The 21,932-nt window shown below is 34.8% G+C and overlaps 1 protein-coding gene across 2 annotated transcripts in view; it reads right to left on the bottom strand.

Annotated features, from left to right (window-relative positions):
• LOC145258343 (serine/threonine-protein kinase Nek11-like) overlaps window positions 1–21,533 on the bottom strand; it is a 72,101-nt gene extending 50,568 nt beyond the window's left edge. For both annotated transcript variants that reach the window (XM_080116534.1, XM_080116535.1), the window contains exons 1-3: window positions 20,221–21,533; window positions 8,188–8,359; window positions 5,614–5,762 (exon numbers count right to left, since the gene is read on the bottom strand). In XM_080116534.1, coding sequence (XP_079972660.1) covers window positions 5,614–5,762; window positions 8,188–8,359; window positions 20,221–20,375 — 476 coding nt within the window. In that variant the 5' untranslated portion in view covers window positions 20,376–21,533. The remainder of the gene's footprint in view (window positions 1–5,613; window positions 5,763–8,187; window positions 8,360–20,220) is intronic.
• Between the last annotated feature and the right edge of the window lie 399 nt (window positions 21,534–21,932).

Here is a 21,932-nt window from a genome sequence, read left to right as displayed (position 1 = left end):
CAACCTTTCCAAGATGGGAATAACATTCTGGAATAAAGGTTGCTGAAAAGAAACCCGAGGTCTGTTGTTCATGGTAGAAATTTCGTTGCAGCTTTCCGTCCAATAAAATCAAAAATGGGCCAAGTGTGTTCTCTAATTGTCCAAATGTTGTAACCCCATAGAATGGTATTCGTCTCTTTTGTTGAAGGTATGTCTTCCTTTGTCTGGTAAGAGACAAAGATGTTTATTTGTCGTCTATTTGTCGCTATCTGTGAACATACATTAAATAAGTTGTTTTGTGACATTTTGAAAACTAGGCGATCACACGTAAATACATGTATGAAGAATAGACGTACATTCAATAAGACACTCGTTACATACACATGTATATATTGTAACACATGCGATAAAAGGTGGGGATTTAAACAACAACTAAACAGAGGGGTATGAATGATAAGAAATTTCCGAGAAGAATGAAAACTGCTTATCTTTGTAACAGATTGCCCAAAAGGGGGCGGGGTACAAGGGAATTTACGGGAAAGCAAAAACCCAAGTATTTTCTCTTTATTGCATATGTGAGACAGCAAAAAAAAAAAAAAATAATAATAAAGCAAGTGAATGGAAACGCAAGGACGAACACAAATAAAAATGCGAGAAAATAACGAAATCACAAACACTTTTCCAAACGATACAAAAATAGATTTATTTAAGAAAAAAAAATAAGAGTTTAACGAAAGAAAAAGAAATGTATGAAAAGTTATGGAGTCTGGAGTACATCTACGCGTATGGAAATGAGCGAAAGTCCTTGGGTGGGGGTAATCAAAGTCTTTGCACTTACAAGTTTCTTTTGTTTTTCCCTTTTTTTTGTTTCTTTTGCTGGGGTGTCTCACAACTCGACGATGACGCAGTTAATCCAAGATATTTCCTTCGGCGTGGAAAAAGTTCACATCTCACGTGTTTTCTTTTCTTGCTCGCGCGTTATACGTGTCGTTCGGCACATCCATATCTCTTTCGCATGATGGGAAAAAGCCATCGTCTCTTTCACGAGGAAGTAAATTCATCGCATTCTCTCACATGACTGAAGAAGGTCGCGTCGTTCACACCTCGTGTATGGGTATCTCCTTTTCGCATGGGGGGGGGAAGATGTCGTCCCTTGCCGAAAAGAACGATTGCCGCCGGTGTCCAGTTAGAAAGGGGAAGGGGGAGTGATAACTCTTCCGGTCTCCTCCCTTCCTCTCTGCTTCACAATCCGGTCTAAAAATAGACTTGACGAAATCTCCAGCCGGCAAAGTCTCTGCAAGTTTTAAAGGGGGGGGACATTAGTAGACTCTTGCTCGGTTCCAAAACGACTACTGCACTAGCCTATCTTGTGGAAATCCTGTTTTATTTTATCTCAGTGATGAAATATGAAAAACAAAAACCTTAGCCTAAAATTAAGTATTTAAATTTTGATTTAAATACATAGTCCAATTTAAAGATCATGTCACAATATGTACAGAATATATACACCCCCACCCACGGGAATACAAATATACAGTCAACATAAGTGGAAAGAAAACTTTCATGTTTATATTATTTATATAATAATAACGTTAATTCAAGCACTGATCTTTTATTCAAATTATATTGATTTTATTAACACGGAATTTAGTTTGTTTTTTTGTTTGTTTTTTTGGGTTTTTTTTTGTAATATTGTTGTTTTTTCATTTTTTTCTGCCAAGGAGGTTAATTTTTAAGTCGAGTTTGTTTGTTGGCTTGTCACTGTTTGTTTGTTTGTTTGTTTGTTTGTTTGTTTATGTACAGCCTGGCATCAACACTGCTTGCCGAATCATCAAACTTAGCCAAAAAAATCGATCATGTAATTTTGAGATATTAAGGTCAAGGTCACAGGAAATGGTCAAAGTCGCACTTTTGGAGATAACTTTGGTCAAGAGATATGGTTAATTTGGAAGTCAATGTCTAAAAATGGTCCAACATGTAAAACAGACGTTAAACCGATGATGATAATGATTTTATGGAAGTGGTGCACTGTTATGGTAACATAGCACATATGAATGCATGTGAGAAAATCAGCAGCAGTCGTAGGATAGCTGGCTAGAGAAAATATTAGCAGCAGCAGCAGCAGCCGTCTTAGCACATATGCAAATTAAGCAAGTGTGCACATGCTGACGTCACAAGAAGAAGAGAAAAAGGAGAAATAAAAAGAGAAAAGAAGGAGAAAAAAAGGAGAAAAAAGAAAAAAAGAACAGCACGTGATCGATCCAAAAGAGAAGCAAAGTATGTGCTGGGGAAGATGGACGTGTGAAAACAAAGGCGAGAAAGCATTGGGTAAGACCGGCATCAGGTTACAGGGACAGAGACCTTTAAAAAGCACATGCTATATGGCAGAGCATTGTAAAACACATGTGTGTGCAAAAAGACATTTGTAAGATAATGCAATGCGTTGTTTTGGAAGAAACAAGAATAAATGCGTCTCATTTGCATTTTAAAAAATGCTGAGTCAAATTTTTATTTCTTTCCATTTTTATTTGCTTGTTCCTTTGCGACGGTACCAGACAACGTGTGGTCTGAAATGTTTGATATCTGGTGACACATTTAGAGTGTAATAACAACATTATATGATGATGATGATGACGACTACAGCTACGATGATGATGATCATCATGACTATGATGATCATCATGACTATGATGAAAAAATGGATGCAAGTAGTTAGATTTGTAGATGTAGAACAATTGAAGTAGTAAGGTCAGTTGACAAGAATAGACCAAGGAAAACATGAGAATAAGTTATAAGGATGTATCTGATAAAAGAGGGATAAATAAAAACCTGGCCAGAGATAGGTTAGTTTGGAGGTCAATTTTGAAAAGCAGTTCAACATATAAAACAGACATGAACCTCCTTCTTTTTCTTCTTCTTCTTCTTTTTCTTCTTTTTCCTCTTCTTCTTCTTCTTCCTTTTCTTCTTCTTGTGTTATGTAGTCGGGGGGGGGGTCATATCGGAAACACATAATACAGAAGATGCTAATGACATTTATAGTATGTTTATTCTTAATGCTGTGGGGACATACACCCCCTTATAACCGCTAAGATGGACTTGTCCATTAGGCATATAACCAGCAAGTTTAGACCGCTCAATCAAAGCTATACCGGATGTCGTACAGAGACGACTCCCCACGGACTTACTAACCTTTTCTGCACCACTAACCCTTGGGGGCTTCATGTTATTATTCATACGGAACTGAGGCATTTATGCAACATTTTTTGTTAACACAGATAGGGGGGGGAGATACATTATTGATGATGGCGGAGGGTAACACATAATACTTTCAGGGACTAAACCGATCCTTTCAATTGTAATGATTACGACGAAGATATTTTTACAAAATATATGAAAATCTTTTTATTCATACAAGCCTTTATGATTACATTGTCCTATCTTTCGCCCCCAAGAGGGTGTCAGCTCCCAGTCTGACTGACTCAACTTTGACTAAGTCGCTCTCTGACTGTCTGGCTCTGACTCTGACTATCTCTCTAACATTGAACCCTGTCTCAATATATTGGGAATCTCCTTGCACGTCGATTAAAGTAAAATAACACCTTTGAAAGGTGTACAATTGTTATGTAGTCGGTGAGGGGGGGGTCATATTGGAGGACGACGACTGTGATGATAATTCTTTTATCATATTATAATACGAGAGTGGAGACATTTATGCAACAGTTCTCGTTAACACAGATAAAGGGAAGATATATTATTGATGATGGTGGAGGAATTATACAAAGTTTGTTTACAAGATGATAGATAAAACACATTTTCCTTTTTGGGTGAATGACGAAAGATGACGACAACAGTTTACAAATATTAGATGATTCTTTATTCATACCAGCTGGATGATTGATGATCAGGGATTCAAGTTTTTAAGATTACATGGTTGTAATGAAAACAGTTGAAGCATCAAGCAAAACTCTTGAATGAAGAATCTAAACCACATCCAAATGTTATGTAGTCAGGGGGGTCATATTGGAGACATATGATACAGAAAATGATTATGGTCAGGGATTCAAGCCTTTACAACTACATGGTCTCCCCTGCCCTCTCGCCTCCAAGAGGGCGTCAACTCCCAGTGTGGCCGACTCGACTCTAACTAAGTCGCTCTCTAACTTCAAACTCTTTTTTTTTTTTTTACACAGTGATCACCACTTATTAAGGCCCGGAAGCCACTCAGGGATAAGGGTTATTGCAAGTACATTACGTTAGTGTGGACATTTGATGAAGTGTTTACTTAAGGGGGCGGTTCATTAGGAATTTGTTAACATTGGACTTGAAGACATCCAAGTTGTAGTCCGGTGGGAAGCAGGCAGATGGAACAGAGTTCAACAGGCGTGCAGTTCTAAGAAAGAAGCTTTGTTCATGGAATCCGCGTTTTGATTTAGGCACAGATATAGAGTGGGGGAAATTTTTCACAGTGGATTCAGCTAGACGGGTGTTTTTCATGAAAGATTGGCGAGGGGGGACCAGAGATTGGAATTCAGACGAGCACCTGCCATGGAAATAACGATAAAACAAGGATAGGCTCGCAACGTCTCTTCTGTGGGAGAGAGGTTGCAGGGTAGAAAAAAAGGGCATCTCTGTCTCAGTATATTGGAAATCTCCTTTCTTGATGACGTCAGAGGCGTGGTTCGCCACGTGAAATGTATTCACATGGATTATACCTATGTGTGTCCAAACACACTTTTGGCAAACAAAGAATTCCTCAATTGTATTTGTTAATCATTATTTATAAACTTGCATTGTCCATTCTTTTAACTGACATATTTAATATCCAGTTATTTCTAAAAGAATGAACAATCGACTGCAGTCTTAAATTAAATATCTACCTCTGACATAAATAATATTTAGCGATTTCCAAGAACAATGACAATCATTCTACATTCCTAAGATTTCAATATGTATTGTTTTTTAAACTTTTCTTACTGCGTTCGATTCTAACAGTTTCCAAATATCATTTTCAACTTATTTGCATTTCTTACTTGTGTCCCTTTTCATAACAATTGCTGTTGAAGAAGAAGAAGAAGAAGAAGAAGAAGAAGAAGAAGGTGGTGGAGGAGAAGGAAAAGGAAAAGGGTATAAGAAAAAGAAGGGAGAAGGAAGAGGATAAGAAACAGTAGGATGAGAAGAAGAAGAAAAAGAAGAAGAAGAAGAAGAAGAAGAAGAAGAAGAAGAAAGAGAGGATGAGAAGAAGAAGAAGAAGAAGAAGAAGAAGAAGAAGAAGAAGAAGAGGAAGAAGCAGGTGGAGGAGAAGGAAAAGGGTATAAGAAAAAGAAGGGAGAAGGAAGAGGATAAGAAACAGTAGGATGAGAAGAAGAAGAAGAAGAAGAAGAAGAAGAAGAAGAAGAAGAAGAAGAAGAAAGAGAGGGTGAGAAGAAGAAGCGGAAGCAGCAGGTGGAGGAGAAGGAAAAGGGTATAAGAAAAAGAAGGGAGAAGGAAGAAGATAAGAAACAGTAGGATGAGAAAAGGAAGAAGAAGAAGAAGAAGAAGAAGAAGAAGAAGAAGAAGAAGAATCAGTATATAAACACAATAAACAAAATGAACTGTCAAAAAAAAAAAAAAGAAAAGAAAAGAAAAGAAACTGACCTTGATTTGAGATCCCTGTGTAGAATACGACGCGCATGAATGTAGTCAACCCCGAGCAGTAACTGAACGAACCAATCGAGAACTCTCTTTCCACTGATGCACTGCTTCAGCTTCCGGCGTTGTTCAATATATTTATCAAGATCGCCTCCCTAAACAGAATCACATATAAAAATTTGGACAGTTCAAAAGACAACGATAAACATGTTTTTTTTCTTTTTTGTTTTGTTTTTTGAGAATAATCTTTTATTTTATAATAAAAAATATTGAACTTCAAATTAAATAGAATTCTTAGGATGTGTCCATTAGATTTGGTGAATCTCTTTCCCGTTTGAGCGTTCTTGTTAAGACGCAGAAACGTATTTGAAATTTGATTGCAAGAGAAAAATTGACTTACAAGCAAAGGAGTTTTTCAATGAATTACATCTAGTTTTAAAGGCTTCCAAATTATATATATATATATATATATATATATATATATATATATATATATATATATATATATATATATATATATATATATATATATATATATATATAATTTGAATTTATTATCGCTGGACCCAAAACAAATTTAAACAAGCACTTGCCCGATTCGGATATATACACAGCTATGCGGATTACCCAGTATATAGCTTGGAGATTATTACCAAACGGATGTAAAGAACGTATAATATGGATTTTACCAAGCAAGTTGCATCAACAAAAACATTCATATCCTTTTTCTACAAATCCTCCTGCTACAGGACTTCTGATAAATGCATTATTTTCACTTTGACTTTCCATGTCTCACTGACTTTAGCAAATAGGGTGCATACCTTTATAACTATTTGCTAATATTTTCTCTCCTCTGATGAGATGGTAGACATCGAAACCCTATAGGTTAAGGAGATTAATTTTCTAAAACATTCTTTGTCTTGCTTAGAATAATAAAAATTCTTTGATATGAAACTCAACCACTTCATTTCATTTCAATGAGAGTTTTTTGAAATTCATTGAATTACAATTTATTTGCTCTATCTTGCATATCGAGCAATTCTTGTTTAGATGGGATAACTTATAGAATATTACTGCCAGTAATATTTTGTAAACCTACAATCTCACATTTACATAACCACTGATTGTTAAATAAAAACTATTCCGAAGTATATATATATATATATATATATATATATATATATATATATATATATTAGTGTTGGGACGATTAATCGGAATTGGGAATTGTAAAAATCGGAACATTTGAGGGCATCAGAATCAGTATCGGAATCGGAAATATTGGTGCCTATTTTCCGATGCCAAATCGATTCTTTTAATTGTCTTGTTTTATTTCATTTTGTTTAAAGTAAAATCTTCCATTGCTGTTAATATTGATAAATTAGTAAATATTCATTGATTTTAAAATACCTGTAAAGCTAAAATGTATTCACAAATGCCACAACTTACTGAATCCCACAGAATGTAATGTTTTTCTGTCACACCTGATTTTAACCTTAAAGAATGCAATCAGATCCTGATAAGCAAATGATCCAACCCCTTTAGATACATCGTCCACACTAGCATTCTAATTATGATCAGAATAATAAGAACTCTCAGTGAACGTCTCTTTGTGTTATTCTTGCATAAAAAGAAGCTGTCTTTGCATAGCAACCACAAGATGAAACTGCGAAAATGAAGAGATGTGGCAATGACAGACACTGATGATAAAAACCTAATTAAGTTATAAAGAACTTTTCTTTTTGTTTATTTATTTATTTATTTATTTACTAGCATTTCGGCCCGGCGTTGCCCAGGTGTTTGGCGGTGTATGCTGAGCAAAAAAAAAAAAAAAAAAAAGGTCAAGTTTTTAAAAATTTGACCCCTATTATGACCCCCTTAACATTTATTGTTTTGGGCTCAAATCAAGTTATTAAGTTATCTCCATGTCCAAGGAACCTATATCTAAAATTTCCAGTGTTTAGACCCAAAATTGTCGGAGGAGTTGAACTTTGACCCCTTAACAGCCAAATTTCTGGCTGAAAACCGATTATATAGATTTTCCCAAATCTCAGTACCCTGTATATCAAATTTCGAGTCTGTAGACTAAAAATTGACAGAGTTATTGTGTAGGGAAATGTACACAGACGGACAGACAGACACACACAGACACTTTCACTTTTATAAATATATAGATTTACAGACTATTATCCTCATCTTCTACTTGTTGTTTCACAAAGTTTCAGCCAACTATTGCTCTGGCATTCTGAGTCTTTTTATTGTATCCTCAGTAATTACTGCCTTCTTCCTTTGGCCTTCATCAGGTGGTAAATTGCGACGGGAAAGGAATACTGAGTTTCTCAGTTGCTGTCTCACCACGTTTTGGCAAACTAAGCCTCTGGCCGGCTTTTGGGTAGGATTGAAACCGCTATATTCAGGCAATGCTGACCTGAAACCATAGAGACTCAACATCTCTATCCACAGCGCCACGAAAGCCGAAACATTGTGAAAATAAATAAATCAATGTATAAATTGCTCATCTCAAAAATATTCCAATAATAAAAATAACTTTTTGTTATTAAAACCATTCAGAAAACTTACCTCACAATATTCGGTTATAATGCAGAAAAATTCTGTATCGATAAATTTGTCTACAAACTTGACGATATTCGGATGCGAAAGTTGAGCAAGCAAAACGGCTTCATGTTCAGCAACGACAGTTTCATCCGGTTGCAACTCGCCAATCGGAATTTCCTTTAAGACTTTCAGGTGACTACATGGAAAGAAGAATTAATATTCAACCGTATTTTCAATCATCAGCCAATATCTTGTACAGAGCAAAGGTTTAAAAAAAAAAAAATATTTTCAAAAATAAAATTAAAAAAAAAATTATGTTACTTTTATTGCTAATTTTTTTTCCTCAGCTTTCACAAACACTCAGTGGTCTAGTCCACTTACTTCACCCCTTGTGCAGTCAGTATGTCTGCCTTCAATAGTCTCCATATTCTGTAAACTGATTCAATGGAAGTAACTTCAACACTCAGTATGTCTGCCTACAATAGTCTCCATATCCTGTATAATAACTGAAGTCACCAATAATTATTGATGGAAAGACCATTGAGGAAGTTGAAAGCTATATCTACTTGGGAAAGAAAATGACGAAAGATGGAGATCTCCTCCCTGAGATAAAGAGAAGGATAGCATTGGGATGGACAGCTTTTGGGAAAGTAGAGAATATCACGAGAAGCTGAAAATGTCAAATTTCATCAAACCTCAGATTAACAACAACAAAAAGAGATCACTCCACCATCTTAACTCAGAGGTTAATACCTAAAAGATGTGCAAGCACGTGGGATTATTTTAGGCAAGTAATTTTTTGCACTCATTAAAATTTTCTCTACAAGTATCAAAACAGATACTGCACTTTACTCCTAGCTAAAAGGCCAAAGAGGTTTCTGGTGACATTACACATAAAACCATGGCTCACTGACCTAACAAAGAGTAGTAGTAATTTTTCTAATGCATTCACCTCCAAAAGACAGAAAGTCTGTTCTGTTTGCTGTCAACACACAGGGGCTGGGAGACTGCAAGCAAAAACCAGATGTGGGGGCAACCCCATATACCTGACCTTTAACCAGCTCCCATTTCCCACCTCTCGGGAGCTGGTCCCCTTTTTCCCTTCCCCCTCCCTTCACTCCTCACATTAAAAATCGACCTTGTGCCTAATTTGCTCGGTGGAGGAGCAAATAAATACCCACAGGGGCTGGGAGAAGAAGAAGAAGAAGAAGAAGAAGAAGAAGAAGAAGAAGAAGAAGAAGAAGAAGAAGAAGAAGAAGAAGAAGAAGTAGGCGTGGTTGGTTTTATAGGAAAGAGGGCGAGACTAACCGTGAGAATTCCCGAGATTTGGGAGGAATAAAAAACCAAACTCGGACGGATAGGCGATTGTGCTTTTGCTCAAGCAGAAAAAAACGGTGAGAGGAGAGGAAAGTCCTTCCCTAAAGAAAGTTCCAGCTCAAAGTGAGAAAGAAAGAGAGGCTGAAGTTATTATTAGTAAATCTGACTTGTTGAAGAAAATAAAAACGAGTACATTGGCAAAGTTTGCTCCTAGATAAAACGCCAAAGAGGTTTCTGGTGACAGTACACATAAACCCATGACTCATTGACCCAACAAAAATTATTATTAGTAAAGCTTACATCATGGTGCTATGTTTTTGAAGAAAATAAAAACATTGGCAAAGTTTCCAATTAAAATCAACACAAGAAAACATGATGAGCTTAATTTAAGTTTTAGATAATAAAATTAATCAGAATATGAGATTAACTCTGGAAGACAAAGAAAAGTCAGAATTAGGTCAAAATGGCCGACAATAAATCAGTAAAACAATTGTCTATTTTTTATTCGTATTATTTGGATTCATCGGACTACTGTTCTCATCTTGAGCGTGATTTTCACAACATTTCGGTCGATATAACCTCCGACCTTCTTCAGGTGTATCTTGTCGAACTCAGGAATGTTTCTGTCGAACTCGGGAATATAGACTGAGTTTCAAGCGGAACCGTTTATTTACTTCACGGGGGTAGCATGCTCTTGTTCCATCAGCCATGACTGGACAGAGGTCCTATGTAATTCGTAATTGTATTTTTCGGTCGCCCACACTGAGGATTGAACCTTGAACCTTCAGGAGAATACCACTTTTTACAATTGATTTTTCCAAGTATTCTGACCACTGTGCCGTGCCACGGATCCTTGCGGACAATTCTAGTATGAATTTAAGGAGCCTTAACCCTATTTTTATTTCTAGTTATTAATGTCAGTATCTCATCTCTATCGTCTTTCAGGACGCTTCACCAACGAATCTACACAACTTGATCTTGCATGACAGTCTGCAGGTCCCAAACACTTTCCAACCCTGTGTCCTATAGCAGGTTGTCAATGTAGATCATTCTTCTACCACGGTTTGGATGTCCATCTGTTGGTATCCAGAGAGCAAGATTGCTGGCTTCCTCTTCGCTGTGTCCCATGCAGTGACCGGTTACTCTCATCCTGCTATGCTGTACTTTCAGTGATATCACTATTCATTACTAATTATTACTGTATATTAATTCCTGAGTTTGACAAGATACAGCTGAAGAAGATCGGAGGTTACATCGAGCGAAACTTTGTGAAAATCACACTCAAGATGAGAACAGTAGTCTGATGGATCCAAATAATGCAGATAACCAATCCTCATCTCAAAAATTCAGAAACGACTATTTTTTTTAAATTGTTCTTTATCATAAACAAAAATAGATATTTTACTTAAAACATCACGGAATAAGTCCCAGGTTTTTTTAACTTATAGAGCAATAAATTTTCAGCAAAATTCACCAACATTTTTTCACTCTTCTTTTTTCTTTTCTTCAAGTCAAATTCACCTCAAACAAAACATATTGTTACTTGGACATAAAGGACTACTATTTATTAGTTTACATTACATTTAAACTTCTGCATGACAGTACAGTCAGAGAAGCAGGTAACAGGAAGGGAATTCCAAAGTCTAGCCGTCCAAGGAAAGAAGCTATTAAAGTAGAAGGCCTTCTGGCATCTAGGGACCTCCACAGTGAAGGGGCGTGATTTTGCTGCTTCTCAGGTTTGTCGAAGGTATGTATATCGAGAGGGCACAAATGAAATGAGTTCATCCGAACACATTCCATTAAAATATTTGTACAACGGGCACAAAGATGAAAAATTGCAGCGATGGGACAGGGGTTGAAGCTTAGTTTACAGTGTGGGACCTATTAGATTGGGAATTTTTTGGGGGGCCCTGTCCAAGAGGGAGAGACTAGTGGTAGATGCTACAATACAACAGTCTTCTTGTAGAGTTATACACAATTCTCAACTAATTTTATATGTTTTACTAGCGGGGGTGGGGGAGGGCGGCTTTGCCCGGTTGTAAAATATGCTTAAATATATTTTAATTTACTAGCGGAGGTACCCGGCGTTGCCTGGGTGTGTGGAGGTGGTGTAGTAAGGAACCCCTCGGTGGGTCAGGGGGAGAGGTGTTAAAAAGAAAAAAGTGGTAATAGCGGGGGGAGATCAAAACAACAGTAGGCAGCCCGGGTGGAGAGAGGTGTTAAAAAAAAAGTGGTACTAGGCAGGCAGGCTTAAACCCGTAACACGAAGGCGGAAAAAAAACGTAACATCTTCGTTGATGCGACCGGAAGTTGCAAGCGTTGAAATTAAGCACAGTCAATCGAAAGGAGACAATGACTTGCGAAAATGTCGACAGAAAAGGCGAGACCTCCTTGTAAAAAACGGCCGAGTTGAGAGTGAAGGAATAAATGCTTTTTACCAATTTTTCGATATTTATTGTCTGAAGGACCAAGCTTCAAAACAATACTGATCTTGTGAGGATCCGTCGCGTGTGTCGAATGCTTTTGGCAGACATACAAACACACACACACACACATATTGTGTCTTTTATTTATTAGAGTCGAACAATTGTCTTTGGCCTCCAAATATACCTTAGTTTCCAATATAATTTCTTTTTTGGAACCAAATCTCCTTCCCTGAAGTATTCTTTCGAGATCTGCAGGCTATAATCTGGAGAATAGGGTGGGTGGGGAAGCAATTCAAGGTACAATTCATGTAGCTTTACCATTGTTGTAATCGGTTTGTGAAAAAGCATTTCGTTGCAATATTTTTCACATCCTAAGATGGCATGATTAAGGTAAGTTGGAAGGTTCTACTCATAGACTCTGAAAACTAAAGAATAAATAAGAAATAAACTTAAAATAGTATTCTGGCAATGAAAATCAAATCGTACAGTATAAGTGGATGAATACTAAACATAATTAGATCCTTCTTAGACAATAGAACCATCCAGGTTGTCATTAATGAATGTACATCCAAGCAACATCACATTAATGCAGGAGTACCTCAGCCGTTGATCCTTGGACTACTATTATTCCAGATATTCATAAACGACCTCCCTGATAATTTCCTCACTGCATTCACTGCAATTACTGCCTTCCATAGTTGTTGTCATCTCACCACGTTTTGGCCAAGTAAGCCTCTGGCCGGCTTTGTGTAGGATTGAAACCGCTATCTTCAGACAATTCACACCTGGAATCGTAGAGATTAAACGTCTCTATCAACTGCGCCAGAGTTCCTATCCGTCGCGGTTACCACCTGGCCGAAACGTTGTAAAACAACTAAGAAAAGATGTTATATGCAATAAATAAAAATTAATAAATGAAGGTGTGTTCAACGGGGAGAATGAAAAAGAAAAAAAATTTAAATTAAAGAAGAAGAAAACTATATACTAGCAGGACGTTGAGGTCTCTTAATGCCAAAGAGCTTTCTACTCCAATAGTTTCTTCCCTCGAACAGCTAGACTTTAGAATTACCTTCCTGCTACCTGCTTCCCTAGCTGTACTGATATGCAGAAGTTTAAATGTAATGTAAACAAATATCTTGTTAATCTTTCCTATATACTAGCAGGACGCCTGGTTTAAATATGATATTTTGATTAATGCAGATTTTGTCTTTATTATTATACTAGTCTGGGTGTCCGGCGTTGCCTGAGTGTTTGGAGGTGTGTGTTGAGCAAAAAAAAAAAAAAATGGTAGTAGGCAGGCAAGCTCGAACCCATACCGCAGAGGAGGAAAAGAATAGGTAAAAAAAAAAAAGTGAGGTTTTTTGCGCCCATCACCAAACCGGAAGTGACGTAGGTTTAAATTAAGGCTAGACAATTGAAAAGAGGGGATAACTTTCGAAAATATCGGCATAAAAAGCGACCCCTCCTTGTAGAAAACTACCCAATTGAGGGTGAAGGAATTAATGTTTTTAGTCAATTTTTGGATATTTATTGTCCGAAGGATCGAGCTTCAAAATGATACTGATCTCGTGAAAACCCGTCGCCTTTGTCGAAAGTTTTAGGCAGACATACATACATACATGATGAGTGCAACGTCTTGTCAGACGAGTGCCACTCCCTCAGACGCTTAAAGTCCATGAGCCCAAAAATGACTTCCATCGCCACAGGACCATTTTAATAGACAAATGCCTGAGGGAGTATCTATACATAGATGATGTTACAGAGTCTTAGCTTTGTACAACAGCTAAGTCTCTCGGTTCAAAATGTTGAGATCCAGCAACAAGCAAGAGCAAGATAGCCAGCAGACCAGCTTAATGCGGGTACTGGTCTCCTGCTTTATGGTTTTTTAAATCAGAGATTTGCTTCTCCTAGAAAGGTTGCATTCACCATAGCTTATGGGAGACCTCTCCACCCCACCACACACATACATACATACACACAAACACACACAGTGCTAGTTGGCCGCTGACCCCGAAAAAGGGTTCATTTGCCCTTTGGAAGGTCTTGTTTTTAATCCTTCAGGGAGACTAGCCACCCTCCTCACCAAACAAGTCTGGTGGGGGAACCAGTTTAGTCGTCGGTGACCCAACCAGGAGGCAGATAGTACTGGGTTACATGGTACCAGTAGCATATGACATGACCTGACATACATACATATATACATACATACATTTAAACAGACACGTGAGATTTATATTATAGATTATATTGGACCACATATATACTAATGATTTAAGAAGTTTTAAAAAATGACTTATGTGCCACCACCGAGAATGGAAACCTAAACGTTTAGCTTACAATTTACTTTTTCCTTTGACGTTAATGCTTGAACTATGAAGATATGTTTACTGCAAGGCTAAAAATTAAAACATGAGCTAATAGCTATTACGTTGCACATGCATATTCGTAATGCCATTATTCGGCCTTCACCTGGCAAATTCCATTTTTTTTTTCACACTAAAACCCAAACATAAAGTTTTGCATGGGTTCAACTACCCTATATATTAAGTTTCATGTCTGTAGACCAAAAACTGACAGAGGAGTTTGGGAGGCAAATTTTTTTAAACAAATATATATATATGCATACATAAATATAAATAGAAAGAGGTTTGTGTTTACTATAATCTTTTTACGCAAATATTACGCAAGTATAAATCATGTAGAATATCTGCATGAATATAATTACATGTAATATTTAACTAAAGATGATCATTCCATAAGAAAACCGAAAAAAACTAATAGGGAATTAATTAAAATGAATGTTTTAAAGAATATGCAAATTAGCTAGATCTTTTGCAGATGAATGCAATTCCACAACCCATATTTTCTTTTTAAATAAATAGAAAAAATGGTCTTCAATATAAATATCAATATGTGTATCGGTAGTCTTGATAGGGTAAATATGAAGAATTATTCCACCCTCGAAAATTCTTTTAAAATTTCCACTTTCAGAGGTTTTCGGGGACACTGTAAACGGAAATAACCTTTTAAATATACGGCAAACTGTTACATGATAAGGGCTGTCCCCTGTTCATGTAAGTATAAAAATAGAGAGATTAGTTAAAATGGAAATAATAATATAGCAGAGAGAGTCAGGGACAGTCAGAGAGACAGTCAGGGGAGAGAGACAGGCGGACGTCTGAAGCGAGACGTTACTTCAGAAACTAAGATGTGAAACTTTGAGTTCTTAATGAGGAAATCCCGACCGGTCGTATTAAATAAATTCACCATGTGTTTTGGATAAAGCTCATCTTTGTGTTGTGATTTCTACAAAAAGGTAAATTGTATCGTTATTATATGTCAGTGTTATAAAATGTCATTACAACAACATCTCTCTCTCTAAGATACAACATCATATGTAATAAAATAAGAACTCTCACAAGAAAAAGCATCACTTATAACATCTCTCTCACTAAGACTCTTTAATGAAACAACTATATAACAAAACGAGTAGTTTCCAAGATATGAAGAAATGTTAGTGGTCAAACAGTGGGTGTTCAGTTGTCTATAATAATGTAACGTTAAATGGGCACCCACTTTATGGCCACATTGAGGGTGGGAAATGCACAATGAACACAATTTAACGTGTTTAACATTCCAGGAAACAAGTAGTTTCTGTTGTGGACGAGGATATAAAATACCCTAACTCGCAACAAGAAAAAATAATGAAACGAACTGAATGAAGGAAACAAAGAACTCAAATGCTGGAATAAAATAAAGATGTCGTTTATTTTATGTTGAGAAATGAAAGTCTTCGGTGTACACGCCTGGCCTCCATAGAATAGAAATAGGCACAAACTTTGATAAAGACTTTTCATATCTATCTGCGTAAGTATGCTTTGATAATTGTGTTTCAGTGTGAAGAAATATGGTATAATAAAATTATGGGGTGTTCGTTCGCGACTGACCTCCATAGAATGGAAATATGTCACAAAGTTTAACAAGGTTTTTTATTATAGATCCACAGAATATTGTGATAAGTGTTTGAGTGTGAACAGGTATGGTATAATAAATTATGGGGTTTATCTATTTCATTTTTACTTTTGTTGCGGACCAGGATATAAAATACCCTAACTCGCAACAAGAAAAAATAATGAAACGAATTGAATGAAGGAAACAAAGAACTCAAATGCTGGAATAAAATAAAGATGTCGTTTATTTTATGTTGAGAAATGAAAGTCTTCGGTGTACACGCCTGGCCTCCATAGAATAGAAATAGGCACAAACTTTGATAAAGACTTTTCATATCTATCTGCGTAAGTATGCTTTGATAATTGTGTTTCAGTGTGAAGAAATATGGTATAATAAAATTATGGGGTGTTCGTTCGCGACTGACCTCCATAGAATGGAAATATGTCACAAAGTTTAACAAGGTTTTTTATTATAGATCCACAGAATATTGTGATAAGTGTTTGAGTGTGAACAGGTAAGGTATAATAAATTATGGGGTTTATCTATTTCATTTTTTACTTTTGTTGCGGACCAGGATATAAAATACCCTAACTCGCAACAAGAAAAAATAATGAAACGAATTGAATGAAGGAAACAAAGAACTCAAATGCTGGAATAAAATAAACATGTCGTTTATTTTATGTTGAGAAATGAAAGTCTTGGGTGTACACGTGTTCATTCAGCCGTTGACTACTACGCGCGTGGAAGGAAAGGGGGGGGTGCAATAGAGAAACGCGAAGTGGCAAGCCGGCCTGTAGAAAGAGAGGGTTAAGCTCAGTAGAGCGTCACGCACATGTCTGTTTTGATGGACCAAAGGTAAAGGGGAGATAGAGTGACGTTAGAGCACATGGTCGGTTCGTTGACTAAGCAGCTCGAACGCTGGTCTGGACGAAAAAAGGGAAGTTGACAGGTTTTGTTGACTTTTATACTGGAGTTAGTGTTCTGACTGCGCATGTCTGGCTTTCACTTTAAAAGGAAGTATGCGCATGAATGTGAATGTGTGTATGAGGATGTGTATATGCGTGCGTGTGTGTGTGCGTATGTGCGTGCATACGTGTGGGTGTGTATATGTGAAGAAAAACGTGTTCGAACATTTCCATGAAGCATGGGTGGGCAGCCGGTTAGTGTTTTTCGAAAGGGAGGTGCTTAGTTTAATTAACCGTTTTAATGTAATTAACGTGAACATGCCGATATTAACTGTGCATTTCTTGTGAGTGACAGAACTGTAATCAGTTTCAGTTATTTTCTCTTTGTCCTTATGCCAGGCAGCCTTATCTCCCTTTTGTATTTTTTGGCATATTTTATTTCAACTACAAAGTAGCCAGTATGTGCTACCATACTTGCAAAACAGTAACATTTCATTCATACATTTTGTCCGATTACTAAAAATTGGATCGACCAAATGTCGATTTTTTTTTTTTCTCTTAAAGAAATACATAAATTTTTTATTTAATATATTTTAATTCTACTTTATCAGGTGAATTTATTTTTTTAAATATCTAAAAAAAGAAAACATTGAATGAAATAAAAAAATTGTCGTCAATATCCAATACTTACTGGACAATATAAGTAGAACATAAGCTTCCAATTAAAAAAAAAATCAACGTGGTTTTTAAAAAGAAAAGGTTTTACATTTTGGACTTTACAGGTAAATTTCCAAAAAACACTTCTTTTTTTTGTTTTAATTTACAATATATTATTTATTGATCTTTTATCTTCAATTTGTGATATATAAAACTTTGGTGAGTAAATTAATTATTAAAATTTTAATAGACATTTCAAAATGGGGGGGGGGGTGAATTAAAAAAAAAACGTTTGTCTAAAATATTATATTCGGTTTATTGGAAAGACCATAAAATTTCACATTGACCCTGAAAATATTGTAAAAATTGAACCAATAGAAAAATTTTGATAGATTTTTAAAGTTTAAAAGGTGAAAAATATTTAACTCGTAAAATTCAATTGATTTCATTATGTTAAAAAAAAAATGGCTGCATGAAGGCGCGTCGGCATTTTTTAAAAAATAAAAAATAATTTTTTTAAAAAATAAAAAATAATATTTCTATTATTTTTTAAACAACTTTAATATTTCTATTATTTTTTAAACAACTTTAATAGTTTATTTTGGAAGTATATTCCATAAAGAAAATAAACAACCCACTTTAAACAGAGAAATTACAAGTTTTTTTATATTTTATTCGCAGTTTCGTGTTAGGGGTGTCAAAAATTCCCCCACAATTCTGATACACCTAGAATATCAATACACACACAAAAAAATTCTGAATTTTACTATTTTTCTAATTGGATTTTTACCATATCCTTTTCTCTCTTTTCCCGTTTTTTGCTTTTTTAATCTTATTGAATCCTTATAAACTGTCATTAACTTTTAAATAACTTTTTTAATGCAAGAATGATTCGTTTCATATTATTTTTCTTTAATACGTTAACCTGCAAAATTTATTTATTTTGCAAATCTCTTTCCTCTAATAAGAAACATTGCATTTTTTTGAAACTCCATGGAATAAGGTTTTTCTGGTTTATTTGTACTTCTTGTTGGATAATTAAAATTGTGTATATCTTCCTTACAGGTTTATGTTTTTTTGTTTTTTTTTAAATATGAATAAATTTTCCAAAACAAAATTTTTATTTTATATCATTTATATATATTAGTGGGACGTGTGGAAATTCCACCGGAGACTCATTCATATGTAATATATTGATGTTGGCATTCTGTAGACGTTCAGTGTAAATGGAGATGCTCTGATATTAATGTACTTATTTACAATGCCTCCCTACGGGACAGAGTTAGACACCAGGGTTGTTTATTAATGTGGAGAAAAGGTACAAAAATAAAAATTGTCTCAGTCGTGAAGGATTTCTCCTCCACTGAAAGAGAACGAGAAATGGAAGTGCCAAAAATGCAAAAGTATTTATCTAAGTTAGAACGAATGCCCGGCAAAACTCGGTCATAAAGTACGCTTAAATATGATATTTTAATTCTTGCAGATTTCGTATATATAATTATAGAGTTAATGTTCTATCGATTTTTATAAATTATAAAGTTGCGATTTCAAAAATAAAAAAAATACATCCATATGACATGGGTGCATTAGCTTAAATCGAAACCGAAATAAAAATTTATGAAATATATATATATATATATATATATATATATATATATATATATATATATATATATATATATATAAACTTGAGTTCCTTCAGCCATAATCGAAACCGAAACCAAAACTTATGAAGAATTCTTGGTAAAATTATTTATGACAAGAAATGGAAATACATAACAATTAAACGACCCGGATGTACGCGTGACACACACGCTATCATATATATATATATATATATATATATATATATATATATATATATATATATATATATATATATAATTTAAAGGAGATTAGAATAATAGTCTAAAGAGCTAAGTGTATTTTAATGTAACAGTGAAATTACTAGTTTAATTAAAATACAGGAAATGCTCGTTGTAATTTAGATATATAATAAGCTAGATAGTTAAATGTCCTAGAGCTAATTCAATATTAAGTAAAGTGATTTTCAATTTAATTAAAATTTGATTTTTAAATTAAAAAATTTTTTTTTTAATTTTCAAATTGAAAATCACTTTACTTAATATATATATATATATATATATATATATATATATATATATATATATATATATATTAGGTTAGTGGTAAAGAACCCATAGCAGAGTGTTCGATTATTAATGAAAATTTCAATAATAAGAGCCTAATATTTATTTATATATGTATTGCAGAAGATCATAACAACATCGGTACCGTCGGTCTCAAGTCTTAACAACCATATAAGCAGAGGCCAAGGAGTGTCCAACAAAAGAGATCAATTGTAAGACCCAGCAAGTAAGCTTACATTGGAACCTTTAAGTTTAATTCCAGAAGGAATTCCTTTCTGTGTGGCTCAGTTTCCATAAGTGTGATATATAGTTTATGTATCTACATAAAATTTTATGTATTTACTTTCAGTATTTACTTCAACAGTGCTCACTACGTGAATAAAGCTGGGTAGTAAGTTTTGAAAATATGTATGGCAACCAAGCTACAAAGAAGTTTCCGCGTTTCATCCTCATGAGGTTTCCTCGGGCCATAGAGACACCATTTCCAAGAAGAGAGGTATAAACAGAGGCTGGTCCTCTTAGTATTGGATTTTAAAACCGACGATACCGATATTTTTCTGATCTTCTGTAGCACACACACATATGGGGTGGAGGTTCATACCACACATACATTCCCAGCTAGTATATGCATAAAAACATGAAATGACTTACCCTTTTTTCCCTTTCTCTTTTACATCCGTGCATAAAAACGCTGTTCCAAATTGTCCTGCCCCGAGTTTTTTTGTGATTTCATATCTGCCGGCCAGAGTTCGATTCTGTTTCTCGTCCCATGATGATGGACTTTTCATAAAGCGATTTAAAGGCATCCTCTCTCTCTCTCTCTCTCTCTCTCTCTCTCTCTCTCTCTGTTTTTTCTTCTTTGTTTTCTTCTGTTTTATCTTCTTGGTTTTGTTTTAAGATCGTAAACTTGTATATATAGCCACCATTTTCCCCAAAAATCGAAAATTAAAAAAAAAAAAAAAAATGATAAATAAATAAAAACGACCTGAGATTCGATTCGACTAGAGAAAGGGTCCAAATGAATGGAGAATAAATGATAAATTATTACGTTTAAATATAGTTAAAACACCAACAATAACGTCGTTTAAATATAGTTAAAAATCACGCAGTTTAAATATAGTTACAAATCAACAATAACGTCGTTATATTGTATCTATATAGAGAAAGGGAAATTATTTTTTAGGGTCTCTAAAGTCTAAATCCCAATTTGTTAAAAGTCCAAACTGCATAATATCCAAATACAGCTATGTTTTGTATATTGTAAAATTTTTTACTTACGTTACGTATATATCATGGTAATTAGTTCGTGTGAATTCGTTTTTTTTGGGGGGGGGGCATAGAAAAAGTGTAATATATTTTTATACCAACTTTCCCATTTACTTATAAAGCTCTGTGCGCGTATATGGCGTGAACGCTATCATTCTAAATTGATAATAAATTGGAATACAAGAAAGAGGGCGAAAGCTTTTTTGTTTTATCTTAATTACTAACGGGCACGTGTCAAAAGAAACGAAAACACCTGCACGTCTCATTGTTCCAGGCTTGTGTTATTATTGCCATCGCCGTGTCAGGCGGAGATTAAGAACATAATAACAGTAATAATGAAAACGTGTTAATTATTTATAACTTCGTCTTTATCGACTGTGAATTTTAAACCTGAAAACCCATTTTAGAAAAATAATAATAATAAATATTAAAACTTATATTAAAAAAAAATACCTATATCTGTTTCTATAGCAACGCCAACGGCGCTCACTCACATGGTTCGTCCGTAATTTTAAATCATATATATTTAATACATCTATATCTATATATAGTTACGTTATATGAAATAGCTTACTGTTACATTTTAATTAATTAAATTCTACTTAATTTCGTTATAGAAACATAAGGAACTTTCTTTCTTTTTTTTTTAATTTTCATATTGTAAGAGAATAATTAAATAAACACGTACCCAAACGTTTCTATGGCAACAAGTTTATTTTATCAACAGAGTTATCGTTCTTTGTTCTTGAGAGAATGAAATGAATTCTGATGTTTTATCTCACAATTTAATCGAATACAAAGAATAACCAACAAAGGATGGGGGGGGGGGGGTAAAAATAAATATACAAAAAATAAATGTTACCAAAGGCAAGCTAGATTATTCTTCTACTTATCTTGATAAGTTTTAACTTATTTCAAAGCGTTCTTTTTATTATCAGTTAGAAAGAGTTATAACGAAAAACAAACTGATGATCTCAATCAAATCTCGATAATCGCTCAAAAATAAAAAATTGGTCCATGTGTTACCGGGTAACACTGTTACCCCACCCATATATTTTTTTTATCTACGTTGTCTTTTTTTTTAAATTTTTATTCTT

Source organism: Euprymna scolopes, chromosome 33 (genome assembly GCF_053919585.1).
Source record: "Euprymna scolopes isolate OS-2025 chromosome 33, ASM5391958v1, whole genome shotgun sequence".
Lineage (NCBI taxonomy): Eukaryota > Metazoa > Mollusca > Cephalopoda > Sepiida > Sepiolidae > Euprymna > Euprymna scolopes.
This window is presented reverse-complemented; position numbering and strand designations above follow the sequence as displayed.